At 36.2% G+C, this 22,677-nt stretch overlaps 1 protein-coding gene across 4 annotated transcripts in view; it reads left to right on the top strand.

Moving 5' to 3' along the window:
• Window positions 1-22,677, top strand: part of POLR3G (RNA polymerase III subunit G) — a 103,274-nt gene that overhangs the window by 78,062 nt on the left and 2,535 nt on the right. For 3 of the 4 annotated variants that reach the window (XM_019462803.2, XM_019462804.2, XM_053907204.1), the window contains exons 4-7: window positions 474-530; window positions 2,927-2,977; window positions 12,925-13,007; window positions 17,277-17,423. In XM_019462803.2, the coding sequence (XP_019318348.1) occupies window positions 474-530; window positions 2,927-2,977; window positions 12,925-13,007; window positions 17,277-17,423 (338 nt within the window). The remainder of the gene's footprint in view (window positions 1-473; window positions 531-2,926; window positions 2,978-12,924; window positions 13,008-17,276; window positions 17,424-22,677) is intronic. The other variant, XM_053907205.1, reaches the window with a different exon arrangement.

Raw genomic sequence — 22,677 nt, 5'->3', positions numbered from 1 at the left:
ATGTATGTATCAAGCACTGGAGGTGAGCAAACAGCTCTCTATCTCCACTTAGGTAGTTAATACATCCCAGTTAAACAAGATTTAAAGACTGGGAGCTGGAGGCCAGTGTCACAAGAAGAAAATAGAAGATGCCAAGTGACTTTCTTTCCTGGTATTTAAGTGGCTTTCTGACCTGGCTTTGGGCTTTTGTGAATATTTTCAGAAACGAGTCAGGTTGTCTGATTCTAAAAAACATGCTTAGGGTTTCTGCTCGCCCCCAGCCATTCATACCCAGCTGCTTCTTGCCACTTCCTTAAACGTGTGATACTAATTGAACTTTCCAGTAGGTGTTCAGAAACACTTTAGGCACAAATATAGGAAACTGTGTGTGAAATAAAAGATGTTACCTGGTGTTTTCAGTTATTTTAAAGGAATGGCTTAAATGCAGGCTTATTCTGCAGTTTTCTAATGAACACTTTTTATTTTTTTTCTAGATATTGAAAGATACAGTAAAAGATATATGAAGGTATACAAGGAGGAGTGGATACCAGGTAATTATAAAACTGAAAATGTTAAAATAATTTTTAAAGCTTATCTCCCTACCCCCTATTTTTTTTAGGGAAAATTTTCTATTTTTACCCTAGGAATTTTCACTGTAAGAAAATAGTTTGGCTCTTTTCCTATAATTAATTACTAATATATATCTTTTGAAAACTAGGATGAAAGATTTTTATACCATAACAAGGAAGAGTTGAAATGTTTTTGAAGTTCTTAAAATATTTTTTTATAAAATAGGACTTGCCAAATGCATTTGGGCTTTCCACTTCATTTTCCACAATCACCATTTTAATCTACAGTACCAATTATACTTCCATGTTTGTGAGTGATTTCAGCTTTAGAGGAGAAAACAAATCCAGGCAGACAGTATTGAAGCCAAGCTCATGGACCTTCCTTTCAAGCAAATATAGACTCTTTTTATTTGCTAAGAAGCTTTTTCAACAGAACCATATCTAAGAGAGATTTTTTCAACATTCACAGATTTTCCTTGGACACAGGCAAAGTAGAAGAGGCTGGAGAGATTTCATCCAGCTCATTCATTTTACAGACAAAAAAGTAATTGCCATAAAAATGAAGTGACTTATCAGGGTGACTGGGACAATACTTCTAGAACCTGGGCCTTCTCATTTTAACTCACTTCCCTTTGACATCTCTGTCCTTGTTGTTGTGGTAACTGCCTTTGGTAAGAATATAAATGGCATTTACAGAATTGTTGCTTTCACGAGTAATACTGGTCTTTTCAGTGTGCATCATTGTTAAGGTTGGATTCCCCTTGAACACTCTCCTGTCTCCTATATCAGATCTCTCCCATCTTCCACATCATATTCATCTCCTTAAAGGATTCTCTTTACCTACTTTTTCATGATCACCTATGAGTCATTTATAAAAGCAGAAATATATTCAAAGCAAAATTTATTAATTCAGGTAAAATGGCTTGAGTTATAAATGCTTTCTCCAAAATACCCTGAGGTTGTTGTTTTTTTGTTTGTTTTAGTAGGCAGTATTTTTTAATCCATTTTTATGTTGCTTCATTTTTCTGATTAACTCTATGCTTAAAAATTAAAAGAAAGTGGGGCAGCTAGGTGGCTCTGTTTGTTAAGCACCTGACTTCAGCTCAGTCATGATCTTGTGGTTCATGAGTTTGAGTCCCGCATCAGGGTCTCTGTTGTCAGTGCAGAGCCCTGACTTTGTATCCTCTGTCTCTGTTTCTCTCTGCCCCTGCCCTGTTTGCACTCACACACACACATGTGCACACCAGTCTCTCTCTCTCAAAAATAAACATTTAAAAAAATTAAAAGAAAGTGATAAATTAGAGAAATTCTTTACCTCCTGCAGTCAAAATTATTTATTAGAGTGAATTTACTTTTCCATGGCTGTTTTTATTTTTAATTATAAAGTTTTGGGTTAATTATTAGAATTGCTTAATTTTCATGTGTTGGGATTGTGGTCATATATTTTAACTTTAAAAAAAAATTCCTTATTACGTAAGAAACACGTATCAACTATAGAAAACTTACAAAATACAGCATGGTCAAATAATACATAAATAATAAATAAGAAAAGCAGCTATAATCCTAACACCCATAAAGAATTACTATAATATTTTGTTCCCAACCTAGAGCTTTCTCTGCACAAAAATTAAATATATGAAAATATTTATATGTTAGGTTTATTTTTTACTGGGATTCTATATGAATGTCTTATTTTATTTTAAGTATTTATTTATTAATTTTGAGACTGGGGATGGGAGAGGGATGGAGAGAATCCCTGGCAGTCTCCATGCTGTCAACGCAGAGTCCGATGTGGGGCTCAATCTCATGAGATCATGAGATCATGGAGATCATGACCTGAGCCAAAACCAAGAGTCAGAGGCCTAGCCAACCAAACCACACAGGCGCCCCTGTACTTACTATCTGAGAAACTTTTTCTTATTCAACAGTATGTCATGATTAACAAAATTTTTCTACGTTATTTTTCTTGTTATGAAAATTTCCATATTTAAAATTGATTAGATAAATACTATATAACTATTGACAGAAAGTTGTAGAAATTTTATAGCACTATTTCAAAGTTTTTTTTTTAATGTTTATTTTTTTTTTAATACTCTTTACACTCAAAGTGGAGCTTGAACTCATGACCCTGAAATAAAGAGTCTCATGCTCTTCCAAATGAGCCAGCTGGGAGCCACCAAAGTTCTTTTTAATGAACTCTTTTTTTTTTCATAGGAGAAAATATATCACCTAGGCTAAATCTGTACAGTCAGATATTAAGAAATTTTATTTTCACTGATTAACCAACTGTCATGTCCCTTTAAATAGTCATATCCAGTGCCACTAATTCCTAGAGGAAACTGCAACTGTTGTATTTTTTTTTTCTTTTGTACATGCAGATTGGAGAAGACTCCCAAGAGAAATGATGCCAAGGAAAAAGTGCAAAAAAGGTACATTGACTAATGTAATAATCCAGGTAATAAAAGGTTATTGCTCAAATTCTAATTATGGAATGAATTCTTAATCTGAAGTTACACTCAGCATTCTGAATGCTTTTTCTTAAAATATGTTTGACATTTTGACTATTGTGTTAAAACTTTCTGTTGTTGGTTTTTTGCTTTGTTTTGATACTTTGTTTAGTTTTTCCGTTCTTTAAGTATGGAATTTTGATGTGCTAGAGAAGACTTTTCAATTATTGTAGACGTTTTACTTTTGAAAATTTGAAATTTTGCATATAAATGCATTTGATGGTTATACCATCTATATTCTAAGTTTTTAACTCATATATTTGGAACTGGTAAAATTTGGGAACTCGTAGATTAGAACTTTATGTGGCACACAAAATACCAAAGTGAAAATTTCCAGTGTGGTGTTCTTTCATAATTCCGCTGAGTGAATAGTTGTTGAGAATCTACTGTTGCCAGACACTGTGCTAAAAGAAATGAAACAGTGAGCAAAGTGGGAATAGTCCTTGCCTTAATGGGGCTTACAGTCAAATGGAGTAAAAACATTAAATAAAAACACACTGTCCTCAGTGGGAGGTCAAGGAAGTTTCTTCGAAGAAATGTAATTGGAGCCCGGATTGCATGAGTAAATTTACTAAGATGGAATTGGCAGAAGAACATCCGAGAAACACCAGGTTTGTGGGGGGAAATCATGAGTTACAGTTTAGAAGTGGTCTTTAAGTTTCCTTTGAAATATACAAATAGAAATGTTGAGCATGTTGTTGGATACAGGGGGATGGACTTCAAAATGGAGATGATAGGGATCAGCATAGGTGCTATAATTGAAACTGTGAGGAAGGGTGAGATTATCTAGGCTGAAATTAGAGAATTAGAAGAAATGAGGGCCTAAGCCTAAACTTGGAGGACTGCCAAAATTTAATGGGCTGGTAGAGGAGGTTGAATCAGCAAAGAAAGGAGATGGAAGGAGAAGGGATGGGGAGGGAGAGAGGAGAACCAGAAGAGAGTGGAGTCACAGAAGCAAGAGTATGCAAGAAGTACAGACCATTTCAAATGGTGATCAACAGTGTTAAAGGAGGTTAAACAAAATTGTTATGAGGTCAAGTAAGATACAGATTGGAAAATGTAAACTAATTTTTGACTTATTGATCATTGTTGCCCTCAGGGAGGGCTTTTTAAAAGATTTGTAAGCATGGAATTCAGATTGGAATGGATTAAACAGTAAATGGGAATTTAGGAAAAAGGGACAGAGAGCATAGATGAATGTTTGGGAAATTTGGATATGAAGACTAAAGAAATGAGGTGCCTGGATGGCTCAGTCAGTTGAATGTCCAGCTCTTGATACTTGGTCATGATCTCATGGTTCTTGAGTTCAAGCCCCGTGTAGCTCTGTGCTGATAGCGCAGAGCCTGCTTGGGATTCTCTGTCTCTCTCTCTGAAAAATAAATAAACATGAAAGAAAGAAAGAAAGAAAGAAAGAAAGAAAGAAAGAAAGAAAGAAAGAAAGAAAGAAAGGAAGGAAGAAAGAAAGAGGGAGGGAAGAAAGAAAGAAAGAAAGAAAGAGGGAGGGAAGAAAGAAAGAAAGAAAGAGGGAGGGAAGAAAGAAAGAAAGAAAGAAAGAAAGAAAGAAAGAAAGAAAGAAAGAAAGAAAGAAAGAAAGAAAGGCGCCTGGGTGACTCAGTCAGTTAAGTGTCTTGACTTCAACTCAGGTCATGATATCACAGTCCGTGGGTTCGAGTCTCGTGTCAGGCTCTGTACTGACAGCTCAAAGCCTGGAGCTTACTTCAGATCTGTGTCTCCCTCTCACTTTGCCCTTCTCCTGCTGACTCTCTCTCTGTCTCTCTGTCTGTCTCTCTGTCTGTCTCTCTCTCTCTCTCTCAAAAATAAATAAACATAGGGGCACCTGGGTAGCTCAGACCGTTAAGGGTCTGACTTCAGCTCAGGTCATGATCTCACAGTTCGTGAGTTCAACCCCATATCTGGCTCTGTGCTGACAGCTCTCACTGTCCCTCCCCTGCGTTTGCGCTCTGTCTCTCTCTCTCTCTCAAAAGTAAATAAATAAACATTAGTAAAAAATTGAAAATAAATAAATAAATAAACATTTGGAAAATTTATAAAAAAGAATAAAGAGAGAAAAAGTGAAGTAGCCAGACAGGTTAATAACAATAGGGCTAGCAATTAAGAGAAGAGATTTCCTCCCTTACCCCTCTCTTTTTTTTTTTAGGCCTGGTATTTTGCATTTTGCTTTTTAAATAGACTTCATTTTTTTTTTTTACCATTTTATTTAATTTATTTTTTTTAATTTACATCCAAGTTAGTTAGCATATAGTGTGACAATGCTTTCAGGAGTAGATTCCTTAATGTCCCTTACCCATGATTTAGCACATCTTCCCTCCCGCAACCCTCTGTTTGTTCTCCATATTTAAGAGTCTCTTATGTTTGGTCCCTCTCCCTGTTTTTATATTATTTTTGCTTCCCTTCCCTTATGTTTATCTGTTTTGTATCTTAAAGTCCTCATATGAGTGAGGTCATATGATATTTGTCTTTCTCTAATTTCGCTTAACATAATACCCTCTAGTTCCATCCGGGTAGTTGCAAATGGCAAGATTTCATTCTTTTTTGATTGCTGAGTAGTACTCCATTGTATGTGTATATATATATATATATATATATATATATATATATATATACCCACATCTTCTTTATCCATTCATCCATCGATGGACATTTATGCTCTTTCCACACTTTATTGTTGATAGTGCCACTATAAACATTGGGGTGCATGTGCCCCTTTTGAAACAGCATACCTCTATCCTTTGGATAAATATCTAGTAGTGCAATTGCTGGGTTGTAGGGTAGTTCGATTTTAATTTTTTGAGGAACCTCCATACTGTTTTCCAGAGTAGCTGCACCAGTTTGCATTCCTACCAGCAGTGCAAAAGAGATCCTCTTTCTCCGCATCCTTGCCAACATCTGTTGTTGCCGGAGTTGTTAATGTTAGCCAGTCTGACAGGTGTGAGATAGTATCTCATTGTGGTTTTGATTTGTATTTCCCTGATGATGAGTAATGTTGAGCATTTTTTCATGTGTCAGTTGACCATCTAGATATCTTCTTTGGAGAAGTGTCTATTCATGTCTTTTGCCCATTTCTTCACTGGATTACTTGTTTTGTGGGTGTTGAGTTTGATAAGTTCTTGATAGATTTTGGATACTAACCCTTTATCTGATATGTTATTGGCAAATACCTTGTCCCATTCCGTCGGTTGCCTTTTAGTTCTGCTGATTTTTTCCTTCACTGTGCAGCAGCTTTTTATTTTGATGAGGTCCCAATAGTTCATTTTTGCTTTTGTTTCCCTTGTCTCCAAAAACATGTTGAGTAAGAAGTTGCTGTGGCCAAGATCAGAGAGGTTTTTGCCTGCCTTCTCCTCGAGGATTTTGATGGCTTCCTGTTTTTTTAGGTCTTTCATCCATTTTGAGTTTATTTTTGTGTATGGTGTAAGAAAGTAGTCCAGGTTCATTTTTCTGCATGTCGCTGTCTAGTTTTCCCAGCACCATTTGCTGAAGAAGACTGTCTTTATTCCATTGGATATTCTTTCCTGCCTTGTCAAAGATTAGTTGGCCATACTTTGTGGGTCCATATCTGGGTTCTCTATTCTGTTCCATTGATCTGAGTGAAATAGACTTCATTTTTTAGAGCAGTTTTGGATTCACAGCAAAATTGAGCAGGTAAGTGCAGGTTTCCCTTATACTTCCTGCCCCCATACATGCATAGCCTCCCCCATTATTAATATCCCCCACCAGAGTGATATATTTGTTACAATTACGGATCCTACCTTGACATAATCATTATTACAAAGAGTCCATAGTTTACATTAGGATTCACTCTTGGTATTGTACATTCTGTGGGTAAAGGCAAATATATAATGATATGCATGCACCATTGTAATATCATACAGAGTACTTTCACTGCCTTAAAAATTCTCTGTGCTCTGCCTATTCATCTCTTTCTCCTCCTTACCCCTGGCAACCACTGATCTTTTTACTGTCCTCATAGCTTTGCCTTTTCCAAAATGTCATATAGATGGAAGCATTCAGTATGTAGTCTTTTCAGATTGACTTCTTTTACTTAATAATAAGCATTTAATTTTCCTCCATGACTTTTCATGGCTTCACAGCTCATTTTTTGTTAGTGCTTAATAATATGGCATTGTCTGGATATGCAACAGTTTGTTTATGCATTTCCTTACTACAGGCATCTTGATGGCTTCCAAGATTTGTGAGTTATGAATAAAGCTGCTATAAACATCCACTATTGTGTGGACATAAGTTTTCAACTCCTTTGAGTAAATACCAGGGAGCATGATTGCTGGATTGTATGGTAAGAGTATACTTAGCTTTGTAAGAAACCACCAAACTGTCTTCCAGAGTTGCTCTACCATGTTGCATTCCCACCAGCAACCAATGACAGTTCCCGATTTTATATATCCTGGCTAGCATTTGGTGGTAGTGTTCTGGATTTTGGCCATTCTAATAGGTGCATAGTAAGTATCTCACTACTATTTTAATTTGCACTTCTCTGGTGACTTATGATGTGGAGCATCTTTAATGTATTTATTTGCCATTTGTATATCTTGTTTGGAAAGAGGTCTGTGGCCCATTTTTTAATGTTTTGTGTGGGTGTGTGTCTGTGTGTTCTTATTGTGAAGTTTTAGGAGTTCTTTGTATATCTTGGATAACAGTCTATAAGAAAAGCTTACTCCTGCTGTATCTCCTTTAGTCTCCTACCACTACTATATTCACAAAATTTCTGACACCAGGTGTATGGAATTTTTTTTCCCCACACCAAGCAGTTCTCTGCAACACCAGGTGGCTGTCTTACAATTTAATTCAGTTCCAAAATCAACTGTAATTAGCACAGACCCCACATGTTAAGGACTCAGTCCAGCTCCCCACTTCAAAAGCCAATTACAAGTAGTAGGTTCCCCAGATTACCCATAATTTCTATCCGACTTGGCTACAGATCAGGGGTTCCTATGACCCTCCTCCCACTTGGATTTCATTTACTAGAACAGCTCACAGAACCCTAGGAAACATTTAGGTTTACCGGTTTATTATTTAATAAAGATATGATAGTGGATACAGATGAACAGTCAGATGAAAAGGTAGATAAAGTCTAGAACGATTCCTAACACAGGAACTTTTCTGTCTCCCTGGAGCTGGGGTGCCCCACCTTCCCAGCATGTGAATGTGTTTACCAACCTGGAAGCTCCTCAAACGCCCATACTTTGGGGATTTTTATAGAGGCTTCATCACATAAGTATGATCAATCATGAACTCAGTCTCAAGTCCCTTTCCACTCCAGGGGAATGGAGAATGGAGCTGAAAATTCCAGGCTTTTAATCCTGGTTTGATCTGTCTTGTGCCCTTATCCTGAAGCTGTCTAGGAGCCCCGAAGAGTTGTCTCCTTAGAACAAAAGACACTCCTATCACGCAGTAAATTTCAAGGGATTAGGAACTCTGCCAGGAACTAAGGTCAAAGACTAAATATGAGAACAAAAGATGCTTCTAGTGTTTTTATCACTTAGGAAATTATAAGGGTTTTAGGAGTTCTGTGCAAGGAACCGGGAAGAGAGACCAATATTTTTTTGTATTATTTCAAATAGTGCTTTATCAGATACGTCTTTTGCAAATATTTTCTCCCAGTCTGTGGTTTTTCTTCTCATTTTCTTGACATTATCTTTTGCAGAGCAGAATTTTTTTATTTTAATGAAGTCCACCTTATCAGTTATTCCTTTCATAGATCATGGCTTTAGTGTTATATCTAAAAGGTAATTACCAAACTCAAGGTCATCTAGAGTTTTACAGTTTTGTGTTTTGTATTTAGGTGGTGATCCATTTTGAGTTCATTTTTGTGAAGAGTGTAAGGTTTTTTAATGTTTGTTTATTTTTGAGAGAGAAAGGGGGAGGCAGAGAGAGAAGGAGACAGAGGATCCAAAGTTGGATCCAAAGCTGGTTCTGTGCTATCAGCACAGAGCCTGATGTAGGGCTCAAACTCATAAACTGTGAGATCATGACCTGAGCCAGAGTTGGATACTTAACTGACTGAGCCACCCAGGCACCCCTATATTCACTTTTTTTTTTGCTTGTGGAAGTTTAGTTGTTCCAGCATCATTTGTTGAAAAGACTCTTTTCTCCATTGTATGGCCTTTGCTTCTTTTTCTATATTTTTGTGGGTCTATTTCTGGGCTCTCTATTCTATTCCATTGACCTTTGTATATTCTTTCACCTTTACCGGGAAGTCTTGATTATCAGAGCTTTAGAGTATGTTTTAAAGTCTGGTAGTGTCAGTCCTCCAACCTTGTTCTTTCCTTCAATTTTGCGATGCCTATTCTAGATCTTTTGCCTCTCCATTTAAACGTTAGAAACAATTTGTTGATACTATAAAATAACTTACTAGGATTTTGATTGAGATTGCATTGAATCTATAGATGAAGTTGGGAAGAACTGTCATCTTCACAGTATTGAATCTTACTATCCATGAACATGTAATATCTCTCCATTTATTTAGATGTTTGATTTCATTCTTCAGAGTTTTATAGTTTTCTTCATATAGACTATGTACTTATTTTGTTAGATTTTATCTAAGTGTTTCTTTTGGGGGTGCTAATGTAAACAGTAGTAGATTTTTAATTTCAAATTCCACTTGTTCATTGTTGGTATATAAGAAGGCTATTGACCTTTGTGTATTACCCTTGTATCCTGCAACCCTGCTGTAATCACGTATTAGTTTCCAGACTTTTGGTCTCATTCTTTCAGATTTTCTGCATAGATGATCATGTCATCTGTGCACGAAGATAGTTTTATTTCTTCCTTCCCAATCTGTTTACCTCTTATATCCTTTCCTTATCTGATGGCATTAGCAAGAACTTCTAGTACAATGTTGAAAAACAGTGGTGAGAGGGAACTTTCTTGCCTGGTTCTTAATCTTAGTGGGAAAGTGTTAAACTTTTCACCTTTAAGTATGACGTCAAGCCTTTCACCATTAGATGTAGCTATCGTTTTTTTGGTGGCTATTCTTTATCAAGTTTAGGAAGTTTCCCTCTATTCTTTGTTTACTAAGGGTTTTTCGTTATGAATGGGTGTTTGATTTTGTCAGAGGCTTTTTGTGCATCTGTTGATATGATCATGTGATTTTTTTTCTTTAGCCTGTTAATTTGATGGATTAAGTTAATTGATTTGGGAAGATTGAACCAGCCTTACATACCTGAGATAAATCCTACTTAGTTGTGATGTATTATTCTTTCTATACATTGTGGGATTAGATGTGGTAAATGTTTTGTTGAAAATTTTTGCTTATATGTTCATGAGAGATTGATCTTCTGTTTCCTTACTTATAATATTTGTCTGGTTTTGGTATTAGGGTAATGCTGGCCTCACAGAATGAGTTAGGAAGTATTGCTTCATCTCCTGTCTGCTGAAAGAGATCCCCCTCCCCTTTTTAACAGCTTTATTGAGGTATCATTGACATATGATAAAATGCATATATTTGAATATATAATTTGGTAAATTCTGACACATGTATTTAAAGTGGAAGTATTTCTATTTTGTTTCATTTCAAAGCTACAGTATATAAGAATATTTAGCTTGATTGAGTACAAAATATTATGTTAAAAACCCAAAATAGGGGCGCCCGGGTGGCTCAGTCGGTTAAGTGTCCGACTTCAGCTCAGGTCATGATCATGATTTGTGAGTTCAAGCCCCGCGTCAGGCTCTGTGCTGACAGCTTGGAGCCTGGAGCCTGCTTCGGATTCTGTGTCTCCTTCTCTCTCTGCCCCTCCCCGACTTGTGCTCCGTCTTTCTATGTCTCTCAAAAAATGAATAAATGTTAAAAAAAATTTTTTTTTAAAAACCAAAATATTATACATTGAGATATAATAGTTTTATCTGGTGTTTTTTTATACCTTTGGCTTTTATTGGGCAAATATATTATTTTTACAATATAATAACATGTGCATTAATGATACTGGTCATGTCCTAGTAGATTGTAAATTTGTAGCAGACTTTAAAGAGCCAAAAAGAATGTATCTGATTTGGAAAAATTAATTTTTTCAAATATATCCCACTGACTACTCATCCCTGGAACTTTATATACACATTGATTATTAGTTAAAACTTCCAGTGTGTCAGAATTTCCATTTGTTAAAAAACAAAACAACAACCATAAAACTTTGTTTCCATTCTGAGCTTTTTTTTTTTTTTTTGCATATTGTATAATTTTTGTGTTTGATTCCTGGTAAACTTATACTCTCCTTTTTGTTAAGATGGCCTCTACTGATTTACATGAAAGTAAATAGTACCCAAAGGGCCAAAGGCTGAAAAATTTTTTTCTTGAAGAACCAGCTGTTGGCAGATATTGAAAGAAACAAACAAAAATTCAAATATATGCATGTATTTGGCCAAAGATGAGGGAAAAATGCCTGTTAATGTTTTGAGGTTAAAACAGTCTTTTAACAAATTTTGGAAATTTGACACTTCTCCCCCAGTTGTACATAAAAGAATTAGTGATTATGTAAAAACAGTTTAATAAATAGCAAAAGATACTTAGTTGCCTTTTGGCAACTGACTTTCTTGGTCAAGAAATCAGTAGTTTTTAATAAGTTCATTTACCTGACCATGTTCTATAATACCCATTAAACAGACTTATGTGTTATGAAATTTAAATAATTCAACAGAAGATTCTTAGAGAAAAAGACTTCATTATGTGAGTAAATTACATTCTTAGCTAATGTTTTCTGATTTCGATATCATAATATATATTGAAATCTAGTTCATATATGATACTATATTTTATGTGCTACAGTTCAAATTAAACAGTCTTTACCCTCAAGGGGAACAGAAAAAGTTACCCATGATTAAATCTACCTATTACCTTTTTTTGAACAAAACTTCACATAAATATGTTTGGGGTTCTGAGTTCAGTGATTCCCTGAGGGGCAATTTGGTATGTAACACAGTAAATTGTAATTCCATCAGTTATGGGTCATCTACCACAATCTAGAAATTTCTTCTTTTATAAGTTAAATGTTAATCTTTAACAAAATTACATATTTCTGAGCTATATTTTCCTGTGTTGCCAAGTAATTTCTAGGTATTTAGCTTGATTTGGGGAAAGGACTATAATACTTTCAATCACAATGGGACAATTTTGTAGCATATCATAATGCCTTGGTGACTGACTGGAAGGATCTATATGTGAAATAATTCTCTATGCCCTGAAGTTTTACAATAGCTTCAAAATGCAATGTTTTTTATATGGCTCAAAAAAATTACCCCAATGCCATTAAAACATTTATACTGCTTTGACTTTTCAGGTTCATATAATGGGCATATTCAGGGTAGCCATTTTAATCTTCATTCCAAAGATAATGCTTATGTTGTGTGAATATAACCTCTTTCTCATTTCCTTAACCATTGACAAATGGTTATTTATTTATTTATTTATTCTGCACTTGTTTTTTTATTTTCCAAACCTGGTCAAATTGCCCTACTTAAAACAAAGTACACCAATCAGTGACCAAGAAGCCAATGCAGATGATATATTTGTGAGATTCTTTCACTGGTCCTCTGGTGCTTCTTCCTGAAGTAACATTTTAGCAGTTTGGGCTTAATAACATTAATTGCCAGTACAGATTTTCAGTACTAGTAAAAAGATATGTGGTTACGGTCTTAAAAAACTTCCTATTAAGTGATTATCGTTGACTCCTGATCATGGAAAATTGGGGAGGCATGCTGATTGATTTTGTTATTCTTTTGGAAAATTCAGTGTGCAAATTGGATGACTGCCCAGTAGGACATATCACTATGCTAGACAGCATATGAAATATAATACACAGTTTCTGTTATAGAAATATGTGTTAACAGCGGTTTTACTTTAGCAGGCCCCAAATCCCAAAAAGCAAAGGCTACGGGCAAAGGCGCGTCACTCACTAATACTGCAGATGTATTGAAAAAAATCGAGGTAAGGTTTTCTTCTTACTGTAAGAGCAAGCTGTAAAAGTATCATGCCTCCTTCACCTTCTTCACTCTTTACACCTTCTCTCACTTGTTAATCGTACCTAGATTTGGCACAACCAATCCCAGCACACAGGGTAACTAGAAAGATTTGAACATTGTTGGCTGGTAGATAAGGAGGCTCCATCCTGTCCTTCATTACCACTTACCTGTCAACTTACCTTACCTTCTGTCGCCTACTTCCTTTTCCATGTATCCTATTTTCCCCTTGAATGTCTGTGTATTCTTATTTTCCCCTGGCATTGGAATTATGTATTGGAAAGAAACACGAAAGAGTTATATACCTAAAATGTATTTTTTAAAAATATTTTTAAATTATTTTTTAAGTTTATTTATTGTGAGAGAAAGACAGAGACAGAGTGCATACGCACAAAAAGGGAAGGGGCAGAGAGGGAGAGAGAGAATCTCATGCAGGCTCCATGCTTACTGCAGAGATCGACCTAGGGCTCGTCTCACAACTGCAAGATCATGACCTGAGCGAATGTCAAGAGTTAGACTCTTAACCGACTGAGCCACCCAGGCACCCCCTGAAATGTATTTCTTTTAAAAACCTCTCATTGTTTTTTCCTATTATTGTATATGTACTTTTTTAATGCTTTTTTTCTGTCTCATGTTGAGTGCTTTGAGAGAAAAGTACATCTTATAGAACTTAAGTTTATATCTTCATTGTTTTTAATATTTCAAAAATAAAAAAGAGAAAGTATCCAAAAGGTTAATAAACTGAAAATTTCTCCTCCCATTCTTGCGCCTAACCATCCAGTTCCCCCCTTGTAGACAATCAGTATTCCCTGTTTCTTACAGATCTTTCAGAAATATTTTATGTATAACAAATACAGATTTTTTTCTTTTTCGTTTTAAAGACAAAAGTTAGCATGTTACACTCTTCTGCATTTTCATTTTATTACTTGTAATCAACTGGAGATGATTCTGTGTCAGTCTGTATAGACTTGCCTCATTCTTTTTTTTTCTCCTTTTTTGCCTACCCTATAAGAATGAACCATAGTTTATTGAACCAATACCCAATTGATGGACTTAATGTTTCATCTAGTGTTTTGCTATTATAAACAGTGCTGTAGTGAATTCATATTAAGTATGTCATTATACATATGTAAAGTAGATTTCTTGAAGTGCATTTCTTGGGTCAATTCTTATGTGTATTAGAAAATAGGGATGAATATTGACAGATCACTCTCAATGGAGGTTATACCAATTGAGGAAGTCAAGGCTTTAAAACTTTTACTTGTTGGGGCACCTGGATGGCTTAGTTGGTTAAGCGTCCAACTTCAGCTCAAGTCATGATCTCACAGTTCCTGAGTTTAAGCCCCACATCAGGTTCTCTGCTGTCAGCATGGAGCCTGCTTCAGATCCTCTGTCCCCCTCTTCTCTGCCCCTCCCCCACTGGCTCGCACACGTTCTCTCTCTCTCTCTCTCTCTCTCCCTCAAAAATAAAATAAACATTAAAAAATAAAAATAAATAAAACTTTTACTTGTTTGGTCAAGTTGGCATAGCTATGTGGTAACAGAAACTCATATTTGTTATTTTATTTTTTAACTAGTACTTGAGCTGGAGGTAACATGTATGAAAATAAAGCCAGGAGGATATTGAAGGAAAAGTGATAACTGTCAGGTTTAACTGTGGTAGAATGATGGATGAGGTTGCAGAACTTGCCAACTTATATTAACTGAACACAGATTCAGACTGTTGTCAAATCTTCTCAAAACTGCATATGACATGTGCTATAAGGAAGATTGATCTGAATGTAGTCTCATCAGAACAAATGATGCTTCCAGGTTTTCTACAAACACCTTTTTCATTTTGCACATTGTTAAAATTAGAGTTTTAAATCTAGAAATCTAAATGAGTTAGCTTTATTAACTCTGAGTTAAAGAGTAAAATTAGCTTCTGGATGACTCTATTATTGTTTCATTTCTTTAGCAAAAGTAGTTGCAAATTTATTATAATAAAACTTATTTGGGGGCGCCTGGGTGGCTCAGTCAGTTAAGCGTCTGACTCTTGGTTTTGGCTCAGGTCATGATCTCTCAGTTCGTGGGATTGAGCCCCACATGGGATTCTGTGCTGATAGCATGGAGCCTGGTTGGGATTGTCTCTCCCTCTCTCTCTCCCCCTCCCATCCTCGTGCTGTCTCTCTCAAAATAAATAAATACTTAAAAAAAAAAGCTTCTGTGGATGGAGAAGGAGTAACATACAGTCAGATCTCATGATTAATGTGTGAATAATCAGACAGCAGTAAACTAATATTTGAGCTTGTATCTGTTTGATTTACAGGAAGGCCTCTCTGTAGGGTAGCTATGTATTATTTAAACTAGAAGAACTGTTCCCTTTCTATAAGTTAACTGTTTGCAAAGTGTTTTCATGTTATGTCAATCACATTATTCTTACAACAAATCTGTAAGATAGTAGGGGTAAATAGTTAAATCTCACAGAGGAGAAAATGGAGACTAATAAGCAGACAAACCAAAAATAGCAGTTTAACACAAAAAGAATAAAGTAGTGGGAGAATGTGTGTGGCTCTGAGATCATTTTTTTAAATTGCAGTTATCTGCAATAGTTCACCAATTTAAGTATTTTATGGGTTTGATTTAGATCTACGTGGTAGAAATAAAGTTGTTATTTATTTAAAGATATCTGAGGTGGCAGTAATGGAAATAAAGACTTCCTAGTCATACACAGTACTGAATGAATTCTATATTTGAAAAATATTTTCCTTAATTAGCTTGAATAAGTGTATATCTAATTGTGAAATAATAGCTAATAGCAGGATTTTTCAGATATAGTGTATACTTTTCACAGTGTTAAATAAACATAGCACAGTTTTCTTTTAACTACACAATATTCATGGGTTGTAGGCCTCTTTACTGCAATATGACTAAAATAGAAAAGAAAAAACTCCATATGTTAATGTCAACATAGCATCATTATGTGTGGGTATGTGTGTATGTATTTACAGACACTTCAGAAGATCTATAAACACTATTTTATATTCGCAGGGCTCGAATTCACGAACCAGGAGATCATGACCTGAGCTGAAGTCAGTCGCTTAACCGACTGAGCCACCCAGGCACCCCAGAGAGCATTCAACTTTTGATCTCAGGGTCCTGAGTTCAAGCTCCAGGTTGAGAATAAAGTTTACTTTAAAAATAAATAAATAAAGGGCACCTGGGTGGCTCAGTCAGTTAAGCATTTGACTCTTGATTTTGCTTTGGCTCAGGTCATGATCTCACAGTTGGTGAGTTCGAGACCTGCATTGGGCACTGTGCTGCTGGTGCAGAGTCTGCTTGGAATTCTCTCTCCCTCTCTCTCTGCCCCTTCTCTCTCAAAATAAATTAAACAGGCATTTTGAAATGTTATCATTATATTCTCTTTTCTCCTTTCATGTTGGAAGGACAAGAGAATAACATCCTGAAAGTGTCTCTCCATAAACTGAATCAACTCAGTATTTTAGAAGGAGGTAGGAAGGAAATCATAAAAACAAAGCATTGTGCATTAGAGCTGATACCCTAGCAACACCTGAGATCTAGTTATGAACTAACAAAAACGAAGTAAATGCTAGTGTAATGACAAGACAAAGAGTCCCTCCTTTTTTTATTAAATTTATAAAAAATGTTTATATTAAGAGATAGACACAGAGCATAAGCAGGGGAGGAATATAGAGAGGGGGAAGACACAGAATCTGAAGCAGGCTCCAGGCTCCGAGTTGTCAGCACAGAGCCTGATGTGGGGCTCGAACTCACAAACTGTGAGGTCATGACCCGAGCTGAAGTCGGACGCTTAACTGACTGAACCACCTGGGCACCCCAAGAGTTCCTCCTTTCTTGAGTGAACTCACAGTTTCCTAGGTGGTGGCCTGGAGTTTTAGAATAAGATGATAGGTTAACTATATTCTCCTGAGCTAAGCAGGGAGGTTAAAGTCTAGTGAATTCCATTTAAGTTAATGAAGTTCAGGGGCGCCTAGCTGGCTCAGTTGGTTGGGCATCCAACTTCCGCTCAGGTCGTGAACTCACAGTTCATGAGCTCGAGCCCCACATCGGGCTTGCTGCTGTCAGCCTATGAGCACAGAGCCTACTTTGGATCCTTTCCCTCTGCCCCTCCCCTACCCATGTGCTCTCCTTCTCTGTCTCCCTCTCTCTCTCTCTCTCTCTCTCAGAAAAAAATAAAATAAATTTTTTTTTAATTAATGAAGTTCATTTATACCAGGAATTGGAAAAGAGAGGTGATGGTGAAAAATCAGATGAGGAAAATGAAGAGAAAGAAGGAAGCAAAGAGAAAAATAAAGAAGGTGATGATGATGAGGATGATGATGCTGCAGAACAAGAGGAGTATGATGAAGAAGAGCAAGAAGAGGTAATGGTCTATTGGAGGATGGTAACAAAGTTACTAAGTTTAAGGATTATCTAATGAGATTCAGATATATGCTATATAATTAAAATAACAAACCAAAACCAAGTTGATGGGTACCAGGGATGTATCATTATCACTGCTATCAATTCCTTAGTGTCAAGAGAATTATTATTGCATTGAAATAATGATACTAAACTGAATGTAGGAGGTAAAAATAACTCCAGAGGCAAGTTTGTAAGTGGAAGTCCACAAGTTAAGGAAATTGATCAGATTAGTTTAAAATTTATCTACATAAAATTTTAAATCAGCAATGACAGTAATTAAGGACTTAGTCACTAAATTCAGAGTCTGAAGAGGAAATCCCTGCAATGCATACCATCATGTTTTAAATCCCAAAGTGCATGTGGACCCTGTCGGGGAACATGTATGATCCAACCCCAAGTATCCGACTGAGGCAGGACTTAGCGGTTTGGGTTTGGGATTTCTCACTTTTAGAAACATGGTGCATTTCAAAATAGAGACAGTCATTTTTGTTATTTATTTTTGAGTAGATTAACTTTGTTGGTTATGGCATCTTTGGGACTTAGATACCTCTTACAGTAGTCCTAGGCTGAGAGTTTCTTCTCCATGACAGTGCACTTTTTTTTCACTCCATTTTAGCTCCTCACATGCCGCCGAATCTTTTCTTTACCTGAAACTGCTACAGCTATGAAATCTTTATTATATGCTTTAATTAGTTTACATTAAATTTTGGATTTTTTTTTTTTTTTGAAATTTACATTGGTATAAAGGGAGAGGTCTGGATCCATTTTTATCTATCTCCAAATGGCTAGCCAGCCACTAACCTCATTTATTAAACACTTTTCTTTCTTCACTGGTTTGAAATTCCCCTGTATCAGCTCTCAGATTCTCACTTCGACTTAGATGTATTTCTGAGATCTGGTTTTGAACCATCACTCTGCTGATGCAATTAATAGAAGGTTCTGATTATTAACATTTTTGGAAGAATTTTCCTGAGTATTCTTTATTCTTCCAGATAAATTTTAAATTTAAACATTTTAAAATTAAACCTGTCTCCAGCTTTCTTTCCGGATCATTCACTTTTTTATTCCTACACTCTGACATGTTTGAGACTGCCAGGCTCTCTGATTCTCTATTTCCCTTTCATTGGTTCCTTGTCTTAATTTCCTTCCCTAAGGGACCTAGACCCTTGCTCACCCTTTAACTGCTTTCTTGCCATTCCTCTCTTCCCTTGTCCTCCCAGCACCCACTTGAGATCAAAGTAACCTGTGATCAATTCCACTGTCTCTGCTTTTCCCCTCCAAACTGCCTATTGAGCTTTTTTGAGGAATCACAGGAACCCATGCCACTAAAACAACACTAGCCCCTTTTTGTTGGCTTACATGATTTCTCTGTTTCTCTTGTCAAATCCTCTGTCTACGGCAGTTATTTTAGATCATCTCTTTTCTTCTTAATCCCTCTCCTTGACTACCTTTCCTTTCACTCTTAGCAGATAATAGCATCTTCATACAGAAAATGAAGCCATCAAGAAGATACTCCCATAATTTCATGTCCTCTGCCTTCAGACTAAATGTCTTTCCTCCTTGTTTTTGTTTTTGTTTTTTTGTTTGTTTTTCCAGTGGAAGAAATAGGCTTCATCGTATTTGGAACTAACTGTCTTGCCTTTTTGGGGGTGGGAACCATAATCCTCATGTCATTTCCCTTTTCATATTTTCAATCTCTTTTCCTACTCATATTTTCCATTCATGCATTAAAACATGTTCATCTCTCGGAGCGACTGGGTGGCTCAGTCGGTTGGGCATCCGACTTCGGCTCAGGTCATGATCTCATGGTTTGTGGGTTTGAGCCCCACATCGGGCTCTGTGCTGACAGCTTGCTCAGAGCCTGAAGTCTGCTTCAGATTCTGTGTCTCCTTCTCTTTCTCTCTGCCCTTCCCCTGCTCATGCTCTGTCTCTGTCTTTCAAAAATAAATAAAGGTTAAAAAAAAAAATTAAACAAAAACAAAAACATGTTCATCTCTCATTATGATTCCCCTCCAAATGTGCTGCTGTGTCCTGGGAAGTTGTTTAGCTTGCTTCACTTGCTCACTGCCCTGTAACCTCCTGTATTTAGTTCTTTTTCATCTGATTTCCACCTACATGCTCTTAAAATTATTGCCACCAAGTTCACCAATAAATAAAATTTAGTCCTTATTTCACTTGACTTTTCTGCAACATTTAACACTCTCACAACATCATGATTAAAATATTATTTCCTTTATTTAAATTCAACAAATTAAGGCAATTATGGCATCAGCTATATGCCAGGCGTTGTGCTGGATGCTAAGACATAGGCAAACATTGTTGCTTTTCTGGGTTTTTGTGACACAACACTTCCTGTTTTTCTCCTAGTCTGGTACCTTTTCATGATCTCTTTTGAGTTCTTTCTTTTCTCATCTTTAAATGTTAGTATTCTTCAGAGTTCTTCCTTTGGATTTCCTTTTCTCTCTACAGTCTCCCTGTATGCATCCTTATCCAAAGTTTTAGTTGCCCTATATATACCTATTACTCATTTTCTTTCATTCAGTGTGTTTTTATACTAAGTGGTTCTTAGAATTGTACTAGACATGGGGAATATCAGGATCAGATACAGTTCTCCCATCAAGGATATTGGTCTAGTGGGGAGACACACAAGAGAAGAGACAATTATAATATAATGAATAATGCTATGGTGTAATACCTAGTTCAGGATGTTACAGGGGTACGTAAGAAGGGCACCAAACTCCATTTTAATGATATGAAAGAAGGTATCTCAAAAAAGACAATCTGAAGACTAAATCACATCAAGATGAAAAATGGAGTGGAAGATAATTACAGATAGAGGAAAGAGCGTGGAGAAGGCTTGCAGGTGAGGAGGGTTTAGCATACTAGTGTAATTGACCAGGTGAGTCAGTATGGCTAGGCTGGAGGATGTAAGTGGGGGTGTGTGGAGACATGAAGCCAGAGACAAAAAAAAGGGGGGGATCTTAAGTACCAGGCTGAACAATATTACCTTACCCTTAGTGCTGTGGGGAGCCATTGAAGGGTTTTAAGCCGTAGAGTAGTTTTATCATATTTGTATTTTAGAAAGCCCAGTTGCTTGGATTGGAAGGAGCCATGGTTAGACCATGTTTGAAAGTTTGTTGCTATGAACCAGTGGTTCTCTACCAGTGGTAATTTTGCCCTCTGAGGTATATCTGGTAATATTTGGAGACATTTTTGAGTGTCATAACTGGTCTTGGGGGTCATGGCATGCTATTAGCTTTTAGTGGCTAGTGGCTTGTTTTCTAGACAAGGCTGGCTTTTGGAATGCTCTGCTTATAAAGTCTGCTTGAGGTGAGCTCTGTTGAGAGTAAGATCTTTCCTAACAAGAATAACAGACATCAGGATTCTAGTAGTTTCAGAATTCTGTGTTAGGCCTTAGCAAAGCACTAAACAGTTTATATAAATATGTTTCCACTTTAATAGAGAAATGATACCTGTTTTGAGTATGAGGCTGGGTGAAGGATGAAGAGGGGAGATTAAAGACTTTTCTATATTTATTCTTTACTCTTTTTAGCAGTCAATTAATGAAAAAAATCATGCTAATTAACTTACTTGATGTATTGAGGATTTGATAAGCATTGTTTCTGAAGAGTAAATGGAGCAACCATATATAGTTTTATATATATATATATATAACTATCTATATAACACCTCTATGTAAAATTCAAGAAATACAGACTTTTTCTTTCCTCGGTCTTGTGAATATTGTTATTAAAGAAAAAAATCAAGCATTCAAATGAAAGCAAAGAACCATTTAAGCCATCAGTTTCAACAAGTTCTCACTTTGTACCTGTATCAATATTATTAACATCACGAAATTACCTATTGTGAATCACTGAATGTACTTGGAGGTGCTCATGTCTAAAGCATAAATTGCATGTGCTTGATTTGGAATAGTGGAGTATCCCTTCCAATTTCATTTACAGTCAGGTTCATTTGAACTCTCAACCATGCCACACCTCCCCTGTACACTAGCCCCAGGCTTCAGCCATATTTCCAGACATCATTAGATTTCTTGGCAACAGAGAAACCAGGCCATCTTACTGGAGATGATATGGAAACTTACTGGATATAGAAACTTAACAGTGTTGAGGGAAGACAAAGTAATGAAATCTATATCTGAATAATGCAAGTTGTCTTGCATTATTTATATAAACTTACATAGTAAAAAATCCCACCACATAGATACTTATAAAGCTGAAATCCAGATGCCTTTCTTTAGAGAATAGTCTCTATTTTGTTACTGTATCGTAACTCCTGTTATAGAGAGTAGAAATGCAGATTAATATTTTTATGGCAGATTTCAATGATGTACAAAAATCTAGTAACTAGTAAAATAAACATCTATGGACTTATCACCCAGCTTTAACAATCATTAGTTTATAGCCAGTCTTTCAACCACCCATTCATTCACCCAGTCCACTCCTATCCCACCCCACTTCCATTCCCCATCCACCTTGGATTATTATAAAGCAAATCCCAGGCATTGTATCATTTCATCCATAAATATTTCAGTATGGACTAAAAAATAAGGACTCTTTAACAACATCACAACATCATTAGTACACCTAATATCCTTAATATCATCAAATATTAAGCCAATGTTCAAATATTTTCAATTGTCCGCCAAATTTTTTTTGTCTGTTCCAATCAAAATCCAGATACATCCCATACACTGGAATTGGTTAATAATGCTCTTAAATTTCTTTTAATCCATATCCAAAATGGATTTTTAAATTTTTGATAGCGCAGAAATATCAGGAATCATTTACATGGATAATAGTCTTACCCTGTCTTAATAATTGAAATGTTCCCAGGAGTTTAATCCCTCTTAACCTCAAGGAAACTGAGGGCTCCCGGATGGAATATGGCATTTTCTAGGTTTTTTTTTTTGGTATCTTGAGGCTTGTATTTTGATGGAAAGCAAAAATCCCTCTACTTTTGCTCAATTACACACCAGGACTGAAAACCTCAGTTCTGGTGTACTTGAATGTTAATGTAAATTGGCTTTGTTTCTTGATTGTACATTTGTTTGGAGTAACTAATTGGTGGTTTGGCTAACTAAACCCTGTATCATCTTACTGAGGTATAATGAATTCGATGTATCATTCTACTAAGGAGTAACGGACATTCCTTCATTTTCTCTTAACTAGTTGGTGCCTGAGAATAGTAGG

Source organism: Panthera pardus, unplaced genomic scaffold (assembly GCF_024362965.1).
Source record: "Panthera pardus isolate Hobbes unplaced genomic scaffold, ASM2436296v1 HiC_scaffold_2, whole genome shotgun sequence".
NCBI lineage: Eukaryota > Metazoa > Chordata > Mammalia > Carnivora > Felidae > Panthera > Panthera pardus.
This window is presented reverse-complemented; position numbering and strand designations above follow the sequence as displayed.